The sequence below is a fragment of the Coregonus lavaretus genome (assembly GCF_964263955.1).
Source record: "Coregonus lavaretus genome assembly, chromosome: 10".
In the NCBI taxonomy this organism is placed as follows: domain Eukaryota; kingdom Metazoa; phylum Chordata; class Actinopteri; order Salmoniformes; family Salmonidae; genus Coregonus; species Coregonus lavaretus.
Window position 1 is genome coordinate 28,231,447 of NC_139997.1, and position 17,179 is coordinate 28,248,625.

Below are 17,179 nucleotides of genomic sequence, written 5' to 3' on the forward strand. Positions count from 1 at the left end.
CATCGCAGTACTGCAGGGCAAGGAAGTGTGCAAGAAAGATTATCGCTGACCCCTCCCACCCCCATAATAAATACAAATACCCTGGTCACCCCCTCTTCCAAAAACTCTCCTCTGGCAGGCGGTTCAGGTCAATCATGACCAAAACCACCCACCACCTGAACAGTTTATTTCTCTGTGCTTTGGCCCTCAACCGGCAATCTGGCACATAAACTAAAGGACTATGCATTCTGCTGCACCTCAAGCCAAACTGAACACAAAATAACTGCACTTGCACTCTGTTAATCATTATGCATTTAGATCTATTTATACTGATACTGTAAACTTGTACATCCACTATAGGCTATATCAACTGCATAGCCACTGTTCATTCCGTTATAGCTCTATGCTCACTACCTAGCTGTATATATTGTACAGTATGCACACTCCGCTATCTGTATTGTCGCTACGTGTTCCATCACTAGCAGCACCATATCACATAATTAAATTCTGAGTATGTGTAAATGTACTTGGTGAATAAAGGTGATTCTGATGAGTAAGCACTGCCTGGCTACAAGCACATCTCAGCTGTATCTCTATCAGACATGGGCGAGAACATTTACAGAGCAACAGCACCCTCTCATGGTTACATATAGGTCAGGCAAATATGGCATGGCAGAAGTGACAGGACATAATAATATAATATGCCATTTAGCAGACGCTTTTATCCAAAGCGACTTACAGTCGTGCGTGCATACATTTTTGTGTATGGGTGGTCCCGGGGATCGAACCCACTACCTTGGCGTTACAAGCGCCGTGCTCTACCAGCTGAGCTACAGAGGACCACGTAATGTATTTAAGCCTGAACCTCCTTAGAATCACATAGGATGACATCCTTAAATACACTGAATATTGAAAAATAATATGGAAAGCTATTTTCAGATACACATCTTAACATTGAGCAGGTATTGTCCATAAAGTTATTGACTCTTACTTTCCTGATTCCATTTGAAAAGTACATGAAAGGGGACACAGATTGCTTAAGTAAAAGAATCAGTCAACGTTTAGTTTAAATTTAATGTTTACATAGGTAATGCCTGAACGGTAACAAGCTGAAAACATGGGTATCCATCTGTACAACCAAAATGTTTATAGGTTATCTGGGTTAAGGGTTTTGTGGTTGGCTGTGGTAGATATCTCCATTGGAAAAAAGATAGCAGTGTCAGTCCATTATTCTTCTACCTCCCTCCATGGTTTAGGCTGGACCTTGCCGACTGGAGACAGATTCCATGTGATGCCGGTTTGTGTCAGTACCTAAAAAACGAGGAGAGACTTTGAGCATCACAAAACAACTGGTGTGTACATAGCAAGTGAAATAAATCCTCAAGTGAGGATTTCTGTATAAGCACTTTGTGACAACTGCTGATGTAAAAAGGGCTTTATAAATACATTTGATGTTGATGCATAGCTTGTGGGGAAGGAATAATACACACAACACTATACAAATCTATACATTGTTCTATATCACAAGGTGTTATACTAGAAAAGTGCACAAAGATTAAAACAAACGTACAAATCCCCAGACAGACACACAGAACGCGACTCCTCCGATCATCAGGCCAGTGCCATACTTGGCATGGAAGTCAGGGGCGTGCGTCGAACTGAGCCTCACTTGGCGGGCACCTTGTCCTGCTTTGAATATATAAAACAAATAGGAAGGGAACAACATCCACACATTGAGTTATCAGTGATTCAGAGGTTATGAGCCCTTGGTTATACTGTTTAACACAGGCGTAAGACAAGGGTTATGGAATGCAAACTTGTTAGCACCCCAGGACTTCTCATCTTATCCAAAGAGTGGTGGGATGGAATGTCAATTTGACTTCTGCACTGACTATCACATTGTCATGTTGGATTGTTCCCCTCTAATCTGGTGCCCTCTAACCTGTATCTTTAGTATCAGACTTAAACTGATGTATTTGTAAGATTTGTATACTAAACTGGTGCAATACCCAACCTAACACCTGCTCTGCGGATGAGGTGACGTGAGACTAGGTAGGAGGCAAGTTGACATTGGAAATTACCGTCTGATTGTGCCCCTCACTGCCTGTAAATGAGTGTCAAGGCAAGTTAAGCTAACAATGACAAAAGTTACAGAATAAAACAGACATGACCAATCAAGGTAAAGTAAAAAAAATATATATAAAAAAACGTAAGCAGCTAGCTAGTCAACTAGTAGCTCGGCTGCTACATTCACTCAGTCAAAATTACAAGCGCTAAAGTAATGTGCTAGGTAGGCTAGCGAGCTAGCTTCTTCAGACAGCTAGCCATGTTGCTAGCAAGGCTAAGCACAGTCACACAATAACTGCTCGTTTATAGAAATGTTCAAACGGACACAATATGAAGGACCAGACTTCTATAATTTTTTTAACGATCTCTTACCGGAGACGTTCAGAGCTGCTTTAACAAACCGAAACATGTTGGCTCAACTGTAGATTTGTGGATACCCTTGAAGAACAAAATGGAAGAACGTTCGTGATAAAATACCGGAAGCTGTTTAAAAAGCACTCCTACGCGCATGCGCAGAACTAAAATCATGCTAACCGTAATGAGCATTTTTGTTTTGTTTTTTTACTGTCGATTTTGGTCCGTAATGGCACTATATTGTAAATAAACATTCAACAATTTATGTAGTTAATAATGCGCAAAATAATAATTAGCTGAAATTATTAATGTGTCTACTCTTCAAATAATACTGTTTTTCCACTCTCAACATCAGTGTCAGGATGGCCGAGTGGTCTAAGGCGCCAGACTCAAGGATCAGCTCCTTCCGGATCAACGGGAATTCTGGTCTCCGAATGGAGGCGTGGGTTCAAATCCCACTTCTGACAGATGTTTTGTCACAATCTAAAATCTAAAACATGCAGGTTCTGTAATTACGTGATAAAAAAATTACGCACTGCAGAGAACTAGGACATTGTGATGTTAAAATACTTTGAAGTACTACTTAAGTAGCTTTTTGGGGTATGTGTACTTTACTATTTATATTTTTGACAACTTTTACTTTTACTTCACTACATTCCAAAAGAAAATAATGTACTTTTTACTCCATACATTTTTCTTGACACCCAAAATGTATCGTTACATTTGGAAATATATAGCTGGACAATAAAATGGTCCAATTCAGGCACATATCAGAGAACATCCCTGGTCATGACTCACTAAACACATGTGCTTCCCTTATTTTTTTATTTTTTATTTAACTAGGCAAGTCAGTTAAGAACAAATTCTTATTTACAATGACGGCCTACACCGGCCAAACCCGGAGGACGCTGGGCCAATTGTGCGAGTGTTGGAGTGTGCCTCTTGCTATCCATAAATATAAAAATAAAAAACATTGTGCCGTCTGGTTTGCTTAATTTAAGGAATTTGAAATGATTTATACTTTTACTTTGGATACTTAAGTATATTTTAGCAATTGCATTTACTTTTGATACTTACAGTGCATTCGGAAAGTATTTAGACCCCTTGACCTTTTCCACATTTTGTTACATTACAGCCTTATTCTAAAATGTATTAAATAAATAAAAAATTCCTCATCAATCTACACACAATACCCCATAATGACAACATGAAAACAGTATTTTTTTGTATTCAGACCACCTGTGGTAAATTCAATTGATTGATTGGACATGATTAGGAAAGGCACACACCTGTCTATTCAGTGAATTCGAAAGTATTCAGACCCTTTGACTATCCACATTTTGTTACTTTGCAGCCTTATTCTAAAATGGATTAAATATCCCCCCCCCCCCCCCCCCATCAATATACACCCAATACCCCATAATGACAAAGCAAATTTGTGCAAATGTATAAAATATAATAAATACGTAAGTATTCAGAGTGCCTTTACTCAGTACTTTGTTGAAGCACCTTTGGCAGCTATTAAAGCCTTGAGTGTTCTTGGGTATGATGCTACAAGCTTGGCACATCTGTATTTCTTCTCTACAGATCTACAGATCTCTACAGATCCTCTCAAGCTCTGCACAGCTATTTTCAGGTCTCTCCAGAGATGTTCGATCGGGTTCAAGTCCGGGCTCTGGCTGGGCCACTCAAGGACATTCAGAGACTTGTCCCGTAGCCACTTCTGCGTTGTCTTGGCTGTATGCTTAGGGTTGTTGTCCTGTTGGAAGGTGAACCTTCACCCCAGTCTGAGGCCCGGAGCGCTCTGGAGCAGGTTTTCATCAAGGATCTCTCTGTACTTTGCTCCGTTCATCTTTCCCTCGATCCTGTATAGTCTCCCAGTCCCTGCGGCTGAAAAACATCCCCACAGCATGATGCTGCCACCACCTGAAAATAGCTGTGCAGCGACACTCCCCATCCAACCTGACAGAGCTTGAGAGGATCTGCAGAGAAAAATGGGAGAAACTCCCCAAATACAGATGTGCCAAGCTTGTAGCGTCATACCCAAGAAGACTCAAGGCTGTAATCGCTGCCAAAGGTGCTTCAACAAAGTACTGAGTAAAGGTTCTGAATACTTACGTAAATGTGATGTTATTTTTTTATACATTTGCAAAAATGTCTCAACATTTGTTTTTGCTTTGTCATTATGGGATATACAGTGTATAGATTAGGGGAAAAAACTATTTAATCAATGTTAGAACAAGGCTGTAACGTAACAAAATGTGGAAAAAGTCAAGGGGTGTGAATACTTTCCGAATGCACTGTAAGTGTATTTAAAACCAAACACTTTTAGACTTTTACTCAAGTAGTGTTTTACTGGGTGACTTTCACTTGTACATGAGTAATTTTCTATTAAAGGCATCTTTACTTTTACTCAAGTATGACAATTACAATTTGAAAATACTTTTTCCACCACTGAGTAAATACTGTTCAGAATTGTAGACTAAAAACCACATATTATTTCAGATGAGCTCCATGCACACGATCATGCCCATCATCAATCAAGATCTTTGTAACTAGTGTGTACTGAATATATCATGCCCAGGCCCAACATTCACACACACAAAAAATAAACACTGACAAACACAGGTTGATTAAACATTTGGGTAGATTTATTTATCATATCAAAACATCAGTGTCATGATCACACAAACTTGGACATTCCTTTGTAATGCATTTTGTAGAGTTCCCTTCCTGTGTTTACCAGTATGTGAGTCCAGGTTCTGGCCAATTCCAGGGAGTATTTGCCATGGCATACATAAATGGGTACCGGCAGCACCTTAGTTCACTTGACATTTTTAATATTTTGTGCTACAGTATGAACATCCTAAAACCTACTTCATCCAGTGCAAGCCCTACACTAGTAGTGTGTGAAATTATCAGACCAATTGTGTTATTATTACAAAGGTATGCTGAAAGTGAATGCTAGAGTGAGTATATCAAGCATGATCTTCTCTAACACATTTGAGAAACACTAACTGCAGTTCAGTCAGACAGAGTATGTGATTTTTAGCTATGCTTAGTGATGGATAACTCAGAATGGCCAAGTCAGATATTTTTATGGATACTCTAACACCAGGGCCAAAAAACAAACTAAAAGATTTGTGATGGAATGTTATCAGCTTCTGTGTTGAAAATCTGTGGTCATCTCATGATTACAAAAAATGAAATAAGTTCATCTCAAGCTACAGTAATAGATCCTCCAACAGCATCTACATGACAACTAATACTACCTGTATAACTTTACAAAGACACCACAGAATTCAATAATTATTTTAACCTTAACCTAAAATCTGCTAGATTTTGGTAAATTAAGGTATGTGGCATATGAAATTAGCACAAGAGGTGATGGTCCATGAAAATGTGATAATACAAAAACCATACAGGAGAAAGCATTTTGCTCAAATGCAGCAACACAAGGCAATATCCATCACATTATCCTGACAAAATTAAGGCATCTGAATTTCCCTTGTGTACTTCTGAGTTCTAGTCCTTCTTTTTGTCCTTGACCTCCTCGTCATCTGTGTACTCGGTTGCTTCTTCTCCAGGTTTCAGAAGTTTGCCAACGTAGTCATACTTTTCTGTGAAAGGCAGGAAGAAGAAGAAAATGACATCGAGTCCCTCAGAGACCTTCGCCAGACACAACATCAGAGCCATTATCAAGGACATGGTAATCACTGGGTGGAGAACAGCCTTGGCCCAGAAAGACTCCCATGTGTGGGTTTAAATTCACAGCACTACTCAATGTAATGTTGATGAAAGTGTATCAAACAGATTCATTTTGATGCAAAGTACTATTACATTATGCCCTGGCATGGTCCTATACTATTGCTTGTGATGTAGCCAACTCTTCTATCATTGCCAAGCCATCCAACTGAGGAACACAGAGGAGTTGACTAAAGCACAAAAAGACTGGACCACCCCAACACTAGTTATGCCCTGAGGCACAATACAGAAATGCATTTTAAACACCAATCATTCTAAGTCATCAAAGCTGTTTGGTGCATTAACAACTTGCACTGTTGAGTGGAGAGTGTGTGTGTGTGTGATGTTCACTGCAAGAGGTCCATTCCGCTTGAAGTAGAAGTAGAAAATACAGTATCAGAATTTAGACCAGTGTTTTGTAGCCACTTCTATCAACTTCTGCATCAACTCACGAGTGAACTGGGTCTCCCATTCGTTGAGGCTCTCCTGCTGCATGGCGTTGAGGTCCGAGAGGTCGTCGTGGGTGTCTTTCAGGGCCTCCTTCTCCAGACAAAACGTGGCCAGGCCCCTGGAGGCATCTTTACCAGCAAACACTCCATAGGGACCCTCTGGAAACCATCACACAGACAGTTTGATTTGAAATTCAGCCAAGTATTTTATTAACTACAATGTGTTTGTGAATAGACAGGTTCTAACAAACTATTTATCAGGGTGTATACATTGGCTGATGACTACCATTTTATGAAAGTATGCAGTTTTTATTGTGCAAATTAAATTCCACATGCTCTCTAACAGACATAGCTTAATGTATTATATGACAGCTTCAGAGATAGCCACAACAGCAACCCCTTTTTTCTAGATGTTGAGGCTGAAAGAAGGGACAGCCTGAATGCTTGAAATGAGAACTAGCATTGCTCTCCAATAGGCCTCAACAAGCCTTACTTTGTGCAACCATCTGGTCTGGCTGAATTTAACTTTGAACCTTTGTGCAAGGCATTCACCTGTGTCAAACTATTCATTTTGAAATGGCATGAAGGCAACTGAAACAACCTCATAAACAAGGAGCAGCAATAAGGGACATAGCCTATAATAGACTAAAAAAATGCAATTTCTACAGATTTTCAGGGAGGGCGTTCCTCAGGAGGGGTTGCCTGACAGCGCAGGATCAATCAACTTGGTGAGAGGTTACATGCCAACTCGGCTGACCACGCCACTAGCAGCTCACGTGTTGTGAAATTCAAACGTGGGCAGATGATTCATGAATAAGAGAGAGGGGGTGTGGCGTTTTAGAATGGTCACAGTTACAATGTAACAACTTACTAATACACACACACACATATATATATATATACAGTGGTGTAAAGTACTTAAGAAAAAATAATTTTACTTAAGTCGTTTTTTGGGGTATCTGTACTTTACCTTACTATTTATATTTTTTGACAAGTTTTACTCCACTACATTCCTAAAGAAAACAATGTACTTTTTACTCCATACATTTCCCTGACACCTAAAAGTACTCGTTACGTTTAGAATGCTCAAGCAGGATAGAATTATGGCACCTATCAATTTAACGCTTTGTCATCCCTACTGCCTCTGATCTGGCGGACTCACAAAACACAAATACTGTGTTTGTAAATGTCTGAGTGTTGGAGTGTGCCCCTGTCTGTCCGTAGTTAAAAATAATACGTGCCGTCTGGTTTGCTTAATATAAGGAATTTGATGTATAGCATTTACTTTTACTTTGTACTTTTACTCAAGTATGACAATTGAGTACTTTTTCTACCACTGTACTTAAGTACATTTATAACCAGATACTTTAAGACTTTTACTCAAGTAGTATTTACTGGGTTACTTTTACTTTTACTTGAGTCATTTTCTGTTAAGGTATCTTTACTTTTACTCATATATGACACTTGAGTACTTTTTCCACCACTGTATATAATTAACAAATGTAGGAATAAAGTTGACAGACCAGCAACCACTTGGCTACAGTAGCGCCAACCATTCTTTTGACCGGAAATAGCCAAGTCGTTGCTCGACGGACAGCACATGAAAACAAATGTGAGACAACTTATTTTACCTGGCCCGTAGAACTTCTTTCCTCTGGTTACATCGAACACCTTAAAATTGACAGCCATGAGAATTCTTGGATTTTGCAGCCCATCGTACGGTTGCAGCTCCTCTAAAGTGAAATCTCTTTTCTTGAGTTTAGGCAGAGGTTCCTCGACCTCGCCCATATCTGCAGGCTTGTCTCCGCGGAAGATTTTGTACAAAAGAAATATGCAGAGGCCAAGCAGACTCAAATTCAACGGCGAAGTAAAAATTTCGTGCAAAATTCCTGGATGAATTTCCTCGGCTCCCTCTGTATCAGCCATGTTTGTTTCTCTATGCTTGGTTGGGACTGTACTGGTATATGAGGCTTATCGAGGGTGGGATCAATGCACCAATCACAGAGACCAAAAACACATTGTTATGCAGTTTTAACCAATGGGCTTCGGGTTGGAACTGTAGTTTTGACAAATGTATTACTTAAGCAATAATGCCTGAGAACCTGGGAATTATCGTCTGACAACTCCCGAGTCCCGACACAACCCAGTATCTCATTAACTATGTAATTTATGGACAAATAAGCAGAATGTTTTTATGTAGGCCTACTAATAGCACAAACTCATGGCACATCGAACGTTGCGACAAGGGATGTTCTGATGCCCGCCAGGATACAGCCCTGGGGGGGAGTTGTCACACGATAATACCTGCTTTCGAGGGCATTCTTGCTTTTATACACCGTTATTGCCATTACAAAAAGAGATTGCAGTTTTGAAACTGCAGTAAAAGTGCAGTAACTGCACTCGACTGTGGTATTTTGGACACAGTAATTGCAGAATAACTGCAGTTACACTGCAAAATTACTGTAGTAAAAAAACGGAGTTATTTTGGACGTAGTATTTGCAACATACTGCAGTTAGACTGCACTTTAACTGCAGTTATACTGCATTGTACTGCAGTTATACTGCTCTCTGACTGAAATCTTTTTTCGTAAGGGTGGTAGCTAACTCAGCCTGCACTCTTTTAAAAGAGGGCTGGTCGTTAGTTATTTTGTCATGTTTTGAGCAAGTCCTTAATTCTAATAATTCTATTCATTCGACGTTGCTATTCTAAACAAATCATTGACATGTAGCTAGCAAGCAGGTTAAACGACGATGAGAGACAATAACTACAATAAATACTGACCAATGGGCTTTGTGTTGGAACTGTAGTTTTGAGAAATGTATTACATCAATTTGATGCATATTTCAGATATTCATCTATTTTATATAAAATGTTCAAAGCATAAATACATTCAAATCGGAATTTTGGGAGCAACTCATATGACCGTAATTCATTGAAGAATGATAATCTTGCCTGGAGAGTAGGGCATGTATTTTATTTAATTTTTATCAAACAACAACATCAAACTGTAATTAAAATGACTTGAACTATTTTGGGTAAAAAAAAAAAATGGACTTTGATAACGACGTCATCGTAATGCTGATTAATGACATCACATCCTGTAGAATGTCTCTCCTCTAAGTACTTCCTCTTTTAAAAATGCTTCATACTTTAGTTCCCAATAACAAAGCCTCTTGGAATTTTGTGTTTAGCTTGCTTGCTAGCTAACGAATGAGGCTGAGCCTGCCAGAAATGCAAATCGAGTAAGATTTGCCATACGACCAGCAATGGCATATACAATATACATGTTAGGGATATTTCTGTAGCTTGTATGTAATTTTAGTTTGTAGTACAATTGACGTTGCGTAATCTGACAACAACAACAGCAACCCCGAGTGGCTCAAACACTGGCTAGCCAGCTAGTTAGATAGCTAACGTTAACTGTAACGAAATGTTCATATAAGAGCTAGCTATTAAATTTAGCTCAGTATAATCCGACTCGGTTCTCATTCTTCAATTTGAACACATTTCGCTGAATTTGCCAAGCAGGTAAGTGTTTTGGCTTTAGCAAACGTTACGTAGCAAGTCATCATTAGCTAATGTAACGTTGATGGCAAGCTAGCAAACGTTGGCTAGCTAGCTAATAATATTGCCACTGTCAAGCTAGCTAGCGAAAAGTTAATTCGCATTTTGTGTAATCTTTCAGGTCTGCTAATTGTGTGTACCATTTTGTTGATTGTTGAGCTCTCTAACGTTAGTTTATTGGTAACATTACGTGTATGTTAACTACCTAGCTACACACCAATGCCCATTTGAACTTCTTAGAAATTGTTGGCAGGAGCCACAAATGTAATGACATGAAATGTATGCTGCCATACTGCTCTCTTGGGACACATTCTGCTGTAGCGATTTGTGATACAGTTGCCGAGTTCACGTAGTAGTCGGAAGTAAGAAACTCGGAAATGTCTGACTTGCTAACTGCTTGAACGTGTATAACTACAACCAGTTAGTAAATCGGAAATTTCAGTTTCCTAGTTCCGACTAGCAGATGAACCCGTCATTCTGTTGGTACTGTGGGTGGCTGCCACCCATTTAAATTGAGTGTCACTTCTAATAATTTTTTTAAGTTATTTTCAATTGGAGATTACATTAAGTACCAAGCTTGAACAGACAGTTTGATACCACATCTTAAAAAAAAAAAAATCTTTATTTTAACATGGAAAAACAGACTGAGACCTGGATCTCTTTTACGGCTGTGCCCTGTGTAAACATGTTGACATGTACAGTTTTAGACATACAGACAAGAACATTTCAAACATGCAAAACAAAAACACAATTCAACAGAAACAATCACAGACAACATCATATTGATCCTCCATAACATTTTTTAAATGGGCAAGGGACACCAGAGTGTCTAACTTAAGTTGTATCTGCAGTTTGTTCCATAAATAAGGTGCAAAGGAAGTGAAGGCAGTCCTTCACTTAGTTGCTGACTAGAGAACAAGGCAACTTATTCCACAATTTTGTTTCTTCACACAGCATGGGTTTACAGTGCCCGACTTAATCATACTAGCTACTTGCTGCTGAATAAAATACGAATCGTTTTGTATTTTTCATCTGTTGCACAGCTTTTCAGCATCCTGGTCTACTCTTCTCCTGCTCCTCCTGTCCTTTCTCATCTTGGTCCTGTGCGCTATGACAATGCGTGTGGATGCCAAAGTAGTTATGCTTGGGAAGGAGAGTGTAGGAAAGACCAGCCTTGTAGAGAGATATGTCCACCACCGCTTTCTAGTTGGCCCCTACCAGAACGTGAGTATCAGTTAATTTCCTAGGGCAGTGTGTGATTCCAACTTGATGTGTGGGATGCTCTCTCTGCTTGTGTGTGAAGGCTCTTTCTCAATATTTGACTTGCTACATTTTTTTCTTGCAATCTGTCTTTCTTTGATAGACTATTGGTGCTGCATTCGTTGCCAAACCAATCCAGGTGGGAGAAAAGGTGGTTACCCTGGGAATATGGGTGAGTGAAGACGACTGATGTCATCCTATGTAAAATACAATGGGAAATACATTTTCATGAGTCTCTATACTCCTTATTGCATTGTCTGGTTAATTATAATCCCTGGGAAATAAATAAATGAATTAATGAATCCATTGTAGCCTGATATGGGGTAGCTACTGGCTATGTGTGCATAGACTATAAGTGATTCCTTCTCTGCAACCCAGGACACGGCTGGATCAGAGCGCTATGAGGCTATGAGTAGAATCTACTACAGAGGAGCCAGGGCTGCCATTGTCTGCTATGGTAAGTCCTTATCCCCATGGAATGACACTATCAATAGCACTCTGTCTAGGTTTATTATTGTCTATGTTTTTGACATTGTCTACAGTTTTGTTTTGCTACTATGGAGTTCTTATATCCTAAATGTTTAATTGAGGAAATTTTTGTTGAGAGCAATTAACGTTTCTGCATGTTGTGAATTGTGCTCACGTGTCCTGCACTCATATTTCCCTCATTGGGGGAATTTTCATAGTTTGGAAAATATCTGATGAGGCATTTACCACAGTTGATGACTAAATTTTCTTTTTTAGTTTTAGCTGGTTCTGTTTTTAGTGTGGTTTTTATGGGCTGATTTACATTGCAACAGTACTATTTAGTAATAGTAATACAGAATATTCTAGGTCGAATACACTTTTATAACTGTGAAAACATACATAATGTTTTAGTTTTGAGTCAAGTTTTGTGTTGTCATTGATCTTTATTTGTGTGACTTTCGCTCCTGTAGATTTGACAGACACCAGCAGTTTCCAGCGAGCTAGATTCTGGGTGAAGGAGGTGCAAAACTGTGAAGAGGTTAGAGACCCTTTCATAAAAACACAACTCACTTGCCATGATGGGTATTGCCCTATATATTATCCTATGTAACTGCTCACAATGACACTGATTTCCTCTATGATCTCCATTGAAGCACTGCAAGATATACCTGTGTGGCACAAAGATTGACCTGATTGAGAGTGACCGGGGCCTGCGGCAAGTAGACTACCATGATGTTCAGGATTTTGCTGATGGTAAATTGCTATGATAATCCTCATCACTAACTCCCACTTAATCTTACCAGACATCAATCAATCAAATCTATTTATAAAGCCATTTTTACACCAGCAGATTAGTATAAGGACTGGCTGTTTTAGAGTCATTTATGTTTATTATTTTTTCATTCTCATCTACAGAGATTGGGGCTCAGCATTTTGAAACATCCAGTAAAACAGGCAACAACGTGGGTAAGTGACACCTCATGGTCAGTTCATTTCAAATCTAGGTTGTAGTCTCATAAAACTACATTTCCCGAAAAATGCAGCAGTAGACTCATATTCTCTTTTAACCGCATTCCAGATGAGCTGTTTCAAAAAGTTGCAGAGGACTTCAACAGCATCTCCTTCCAATTCATGACCGGTGAGACTTTGGCTCTCTTCTTAGATATTGCTTCTATAGTTTACAGTTGAAGTCGGAAGTTTACATACACTTAGGTTGGAGTCATTAAAACTCGTTTTTCAACCACTCCACAAATTTCTTGTTAACAAACTATAGTTTTGGCAAGTCGGTTAGGACATCTACTTTGTGCATACTTTTTCCAACAATTGTTTACAGACAGATTATTTAACTTATAATTCACTGTATAACAATTCCAGTGGGTCAGAAGTTTACATACACTAAATTGACTGTGCCTTTAAACAGCTTGGAAATTTCCAGAAAATGATGTCATGGCTTTAGAAGCTTCTGATAGGCTAATTTACATCATTTGAGTCAATTGGAGGTGTACTTTACACTTTACACTTTAGTCATTTAGCAGACGCTCTTATCCAGAGCGACTTACAGTTAGTGAATACATATTTTTAATTTTAATTTTAATTTTAATTTTTGTATTTTTTTATACTGGCCCCCCGTATGTATTTCAAGGCCTACCTTCAGACTCAGTGCCTCTTTGCTTGACATCATTGGAAAATCAAAAGAAATCAGCCAAGACCTCAGAAGAAAAATTGTAGACCTCCACAAGTCTGGTTCATCCGTGGGAGCAATTTCCAAACGCCTGAAGGTACCGCGTTCATCTGTACAAACAATAGTACGCGGACCACGCAGCCGTCATACCGCTCAGGAAGGAGACGCGTTCTGTCTCCTAGAGATGAACGTACTTTGGTGCGAAAAGTGCAAATCAATCCCAGAACAACAGCAAAGGACCTTGTGAAAATGCTGGAGGAAACAGGTACAAAAGTATCTATATCCACAGTAAAACGATTCCTATATCGACATAACCTGAAAGGCCACTCAGCAAGGAAGAAATCACTGCTCCAAAACCGCCATAAAAAAGCCAGACTACGGTTTGCAACTGCACATTGGGACAAAGATCGTACTTTTTGGAGAAATGTCCTCTGGTCTGATGAAACAAAAATAGAACTGTTTGGCCATAATGACCATCGTTATGTTTGGAGGAAAAAGTGGGTGGCTTGCAAGCCGAAGAACACCATCCCAACCGTGAAGCACGGGGGTGGCAGCATCATGCTGTGGGGGTGCTTTGCTGCAGGAGGGACTGTTGCACTTCACAAAATAGATGGCATCATGAGGAAGGAAAATTATGTGGATATATTGAAGCAACATCTCAAGACCTCAGTCAGGAAGTTAAAGCTTGGTCACAAATGGGTCTTCCAAATGGACAATGACCCCAAGCATACTTCCAAAGTTGTGGGAAAATGGCTTAAGGACGACAGTCAAGGTATTGGAGTGGCCATCACAAAGCCCTGACCTCAATCCTATAGAAAATTGGGGGGCAGAACTGAAAAAGCGTGTGCGAGCAAGGAGGCCTACAAACCTGACTCAGTTACCCCAGCTCTGTCAGGAGGAATGGGCCAAAATTCACCCAACTTATTGTGGGAAGCTTGTGGAAGGCTACCCAAAACGTTTGGCCGAAGTTAAACAATTTAAAGGAAGTGCAACCAAATACTAATTGAGTGTATGTAAACTTCTGACCCACTGGGAATGTGATGAAATAAATAAAAGCTGAAATAAATCATTCTCTCTACTATTATTCTGACATTTCACATTCTTAAAATAAAGTGGTGATCCTAACTGACCTAAGACAGGGATTTTTTTACTAGGATTAAATGTCAGGAATTGTGAAACTGAGTTTAAATGTATTTGGCTAAGGTGTATGTAAACTTCTGACTTCAACTGTAGCTGTCAGTGCACATTTAGTCTGCAATGGTAGTATTACTATTATGAATTGTCACTCTCAATTGCCACTGTGGTGAATTATTGCTTTCCTGAATGGGTATGTTTGACACTTCTCTGCTCTCTTTACAGAAGAGACAGGTATTGACTTGGGTCAGAAGAAGGACTCTTATTTCTATTCCTGCTGCCACAGTTAAGCCTTTACTGGTAGACAGCGGTCACTTGCCCTAAAACCAACCTGGAAATGTTGAATGGATGCTACACATCCCACCTGGAGCCGTTCATTTAAAATCAGAGAAAGAAAGAGAGGAGTCCAAGCAGTACTGTGTTTTTTTTGGTTGCTTTTTTCAGTTGTGCCATAGAAGGCTAAATGCCTACTGCATTTAAAGGAGAGTTCATAATGATTGGACTTCCCCTCTCCCAGGACAAAAGACCTGCCAAGGGTGATATCGGAATGAAGCAGACAAGGAAATAGCACGTCAACCCCACTTAAAAAAAAAAAAAAGTTATTTTCCTCAGTGTCTATCAAACCACCTTAAGGCCGCTACACACTTCATGGAAACAGAGCGACGGAGCGTCGTATACAATCCATTCCCACATTTTTGCCACACAAAAGTACGTAGAACTATGTGTGAAAACGACTCTGTCGCTGCGTTTATGTAGTTGGCGTGAAGTTTGTAGGGCCCTTTAGGGACAGTTCAAAGTTTACTTGGGGGGGTAGGGTGTCCAACTCGAGGTCTCATAAAATAAAGTAAGTCCACAAATAACAAGAACTGTTTATAAATGTGGATGTCGACTTTGCCACTTCAGCATGCTTTTGTGGCACATACGATGCCACGCAGGGCTACAGGGGCAAGAAGGTTGAGGTACAACACATTTTCCACCAACAGGTTTCTGTGCCAATGCACCATAAGCAAAGCATACACATTTCAGGCGCTTCAACATCATGGTTTGCGTTTTCAACACCACAATGAAATATACTGTCAAACCCGCCCTACCCTGCAGGCCTACCCAGTATCAAAGGCTTGGCTTGATAATCTCCAAATGTCATTATGCTTTTTGTTGTTACACTTTTTGATGTTAAACAGATGTCTCTTTCCTTTCATCAAATGGCTGCTGCACAGTTTGGATGCTGGAATTATATTTTGGATGAACGTGCGCAGGTAGCCTACAGGATACTTTTGATTAAAACATTGTGACTGGTTGTGTTTATGCCACACATACAATTCAATACATTTTAAAAGTTAAATGACAAATATTTAAGCTATATTGAAGCGTTAGGTTCTAGGTGCGTGAGGAATAGCCGCTCTGATGGATCTCTCAAGGCAGAGCACGCGTTAAGCTTTCCTGAATAACTGGGCCTGCTGGGAGCATATGTGGCCACATTATTATTATTATTGTTATTATTATTATTATTATTATTATTATTATTATTATTTTAGAACGACTTGGGAGAATGATGATCCGCAACAGACAATGCATGTCAGTATGAGAACTTAAAATACAGCCAGACTGGCCTGTTACTCTGCCTTTCTAGACCTTATAAACTGTCAAGTAGACCCACAACTGATCCAAATGTAATGAAACATTTGAATCACAGGGCTTTTGCACCATTATTCAAATAACAGTTTCACTGCAGTTTACAGCCTAGAGTAGAATTTTGTACTTACTTGAAAACAATAATGCAATTATTCATTGCATTGTGGTGTTGTAGGCTAGTCTAGGTAGGATAATTTAAATTGTCCCTGAAGGAGATAAATACGGGAGCTTTTTGAGCTGCGCATCTCATTTCTTCACTGTTCTTTCATGTGCGATTACGCACCTGGCCTCCTGTTGATATTGAAAATTGGTGCAACTTTGAATGATTTTATGTGTGGTATGATGCTAGTTGGCCTATTGTAGATCTTGACAAATGATCCACCTAGCGCTATTGTCACTATGAGTGATGGATAGAGGGCAGGATAGACTGGTAGACTAAATTGACCTGTGGTATAGTAAGTGCGCGGAAAAAGCGTAGTGCATAAGAGAAGTACCAAAGCAACTTGATATAGGGGAGGAGCATTGAAGCAGATGAGGACTTTTGGCTAGGATGGAAGAAATGATATAGTAAAACCTGCAAAGGGGCGAATGTAAACCAGGGAAAAAACACACTACCCTCCCCAAAGAAAAAAAAAACAAAAGACAGACAACCCTCCCCTATTTTGGACCACCTCACCCCAGTACACATTTCGAACTGTCCCTTTTATATAAATTCATTATGCCAATGACATGTATGGCTTTTATCCCATAATCAAATGCCTTGAGTGAGTGTGCTTTTTAAGTACTTGATTTCAATTATTATTCTGTGGGTTTTGGGGCCTTGAACACTATTTTCAGTGTCTACTC

General features: G+C 39.5%; 2 protein-coding genes and 1 long non-coding RNA gene across 4 annotated transcripts; 1 reads left to right on the plus strand and 2 right to left on the minus strand.

Annotated features, from left to right (window-relative positions):
* Nucleotides 1–1,033: 1,033 nt before the first annotated feature.
* LOC311136141 lies at nt 1,034–2,511 on the minus strand. Its single transcript, XR_014613846.1, has 3 exons — nt 2,419–2,511; nt 1,550–1,668; nt 1,034–1,290 (listed from the first exon to the last, which is right to left on the minus strand). It is a non-coding gene; the product is annotated as an uncharacterized lncRNA (long non-coding RNA).
* A 2,518-nt stretch (nt 2,512–5,029) lies between these two features.
* Nucleotides 5,030–8,865, minus strand: LOC311135994 (membrane-associated progesterone receptor component 1-like). The gene is made up of 3 exons (XM_084170044.1): nt 8,225–8,865; nt 6,597–6,752; nt 5,030–6,020 (listed from the first exon to the last, which is right to left on the minus strand). Exons 1-3 carry the CDS (start codon nt 8,517–8,519, stop codon nt 5,926–5,928), a joined length of 546 nt encoding a protein of 181 aa, XP_084026170.1. The 5' UTR covers nt 8,520–8,865; the 3' UTR covers nt 5,030–5,925.
* Nucleotides 8,866–9,706: 841 nt separating this feature from the next.
* LOC311136178 (ras-related protein Rab-24-like) lies at nt 9,707–15,994 on the plus strand. 2 transcript variants are annotated; one of them, XM_084170278.1, is made up of 9 exons: nt 9,707–10,122; nt 11,202–11,382; nt 11,522–11,590; nt 11,797–11,875; nt 12,357–12,424; nt 12,540–12,639; nt 12,802–12,852; nt 12,965–13,024; nt 14,927–15,994. In XM_084170278.1, the coding sequence occupies exons 2-9, from the start codon at nt 11,269–11,271 to the stop codon at nt 14,989–14,991; spliced, it is 606 nt and encodes a 201-aa protein (XP_084026404.1). In that variant the 5' UTR covers nt 9,707–10,122; nt 11,202–11,268; the 3' UTR covers nt 14,992–15,994. The 2 variants fall into 2 exon arrangements, with proteins under 2 accessions (XP_084026404.1, XP_084026403.1); XM_084170277.1 differs by having other exon boundaries at nt 9,740–9,836; nt 14,927–15,285.
* The last annotated feature ends 1,185 nt before the right edge of the window (nt 15,995–17,179 follow it).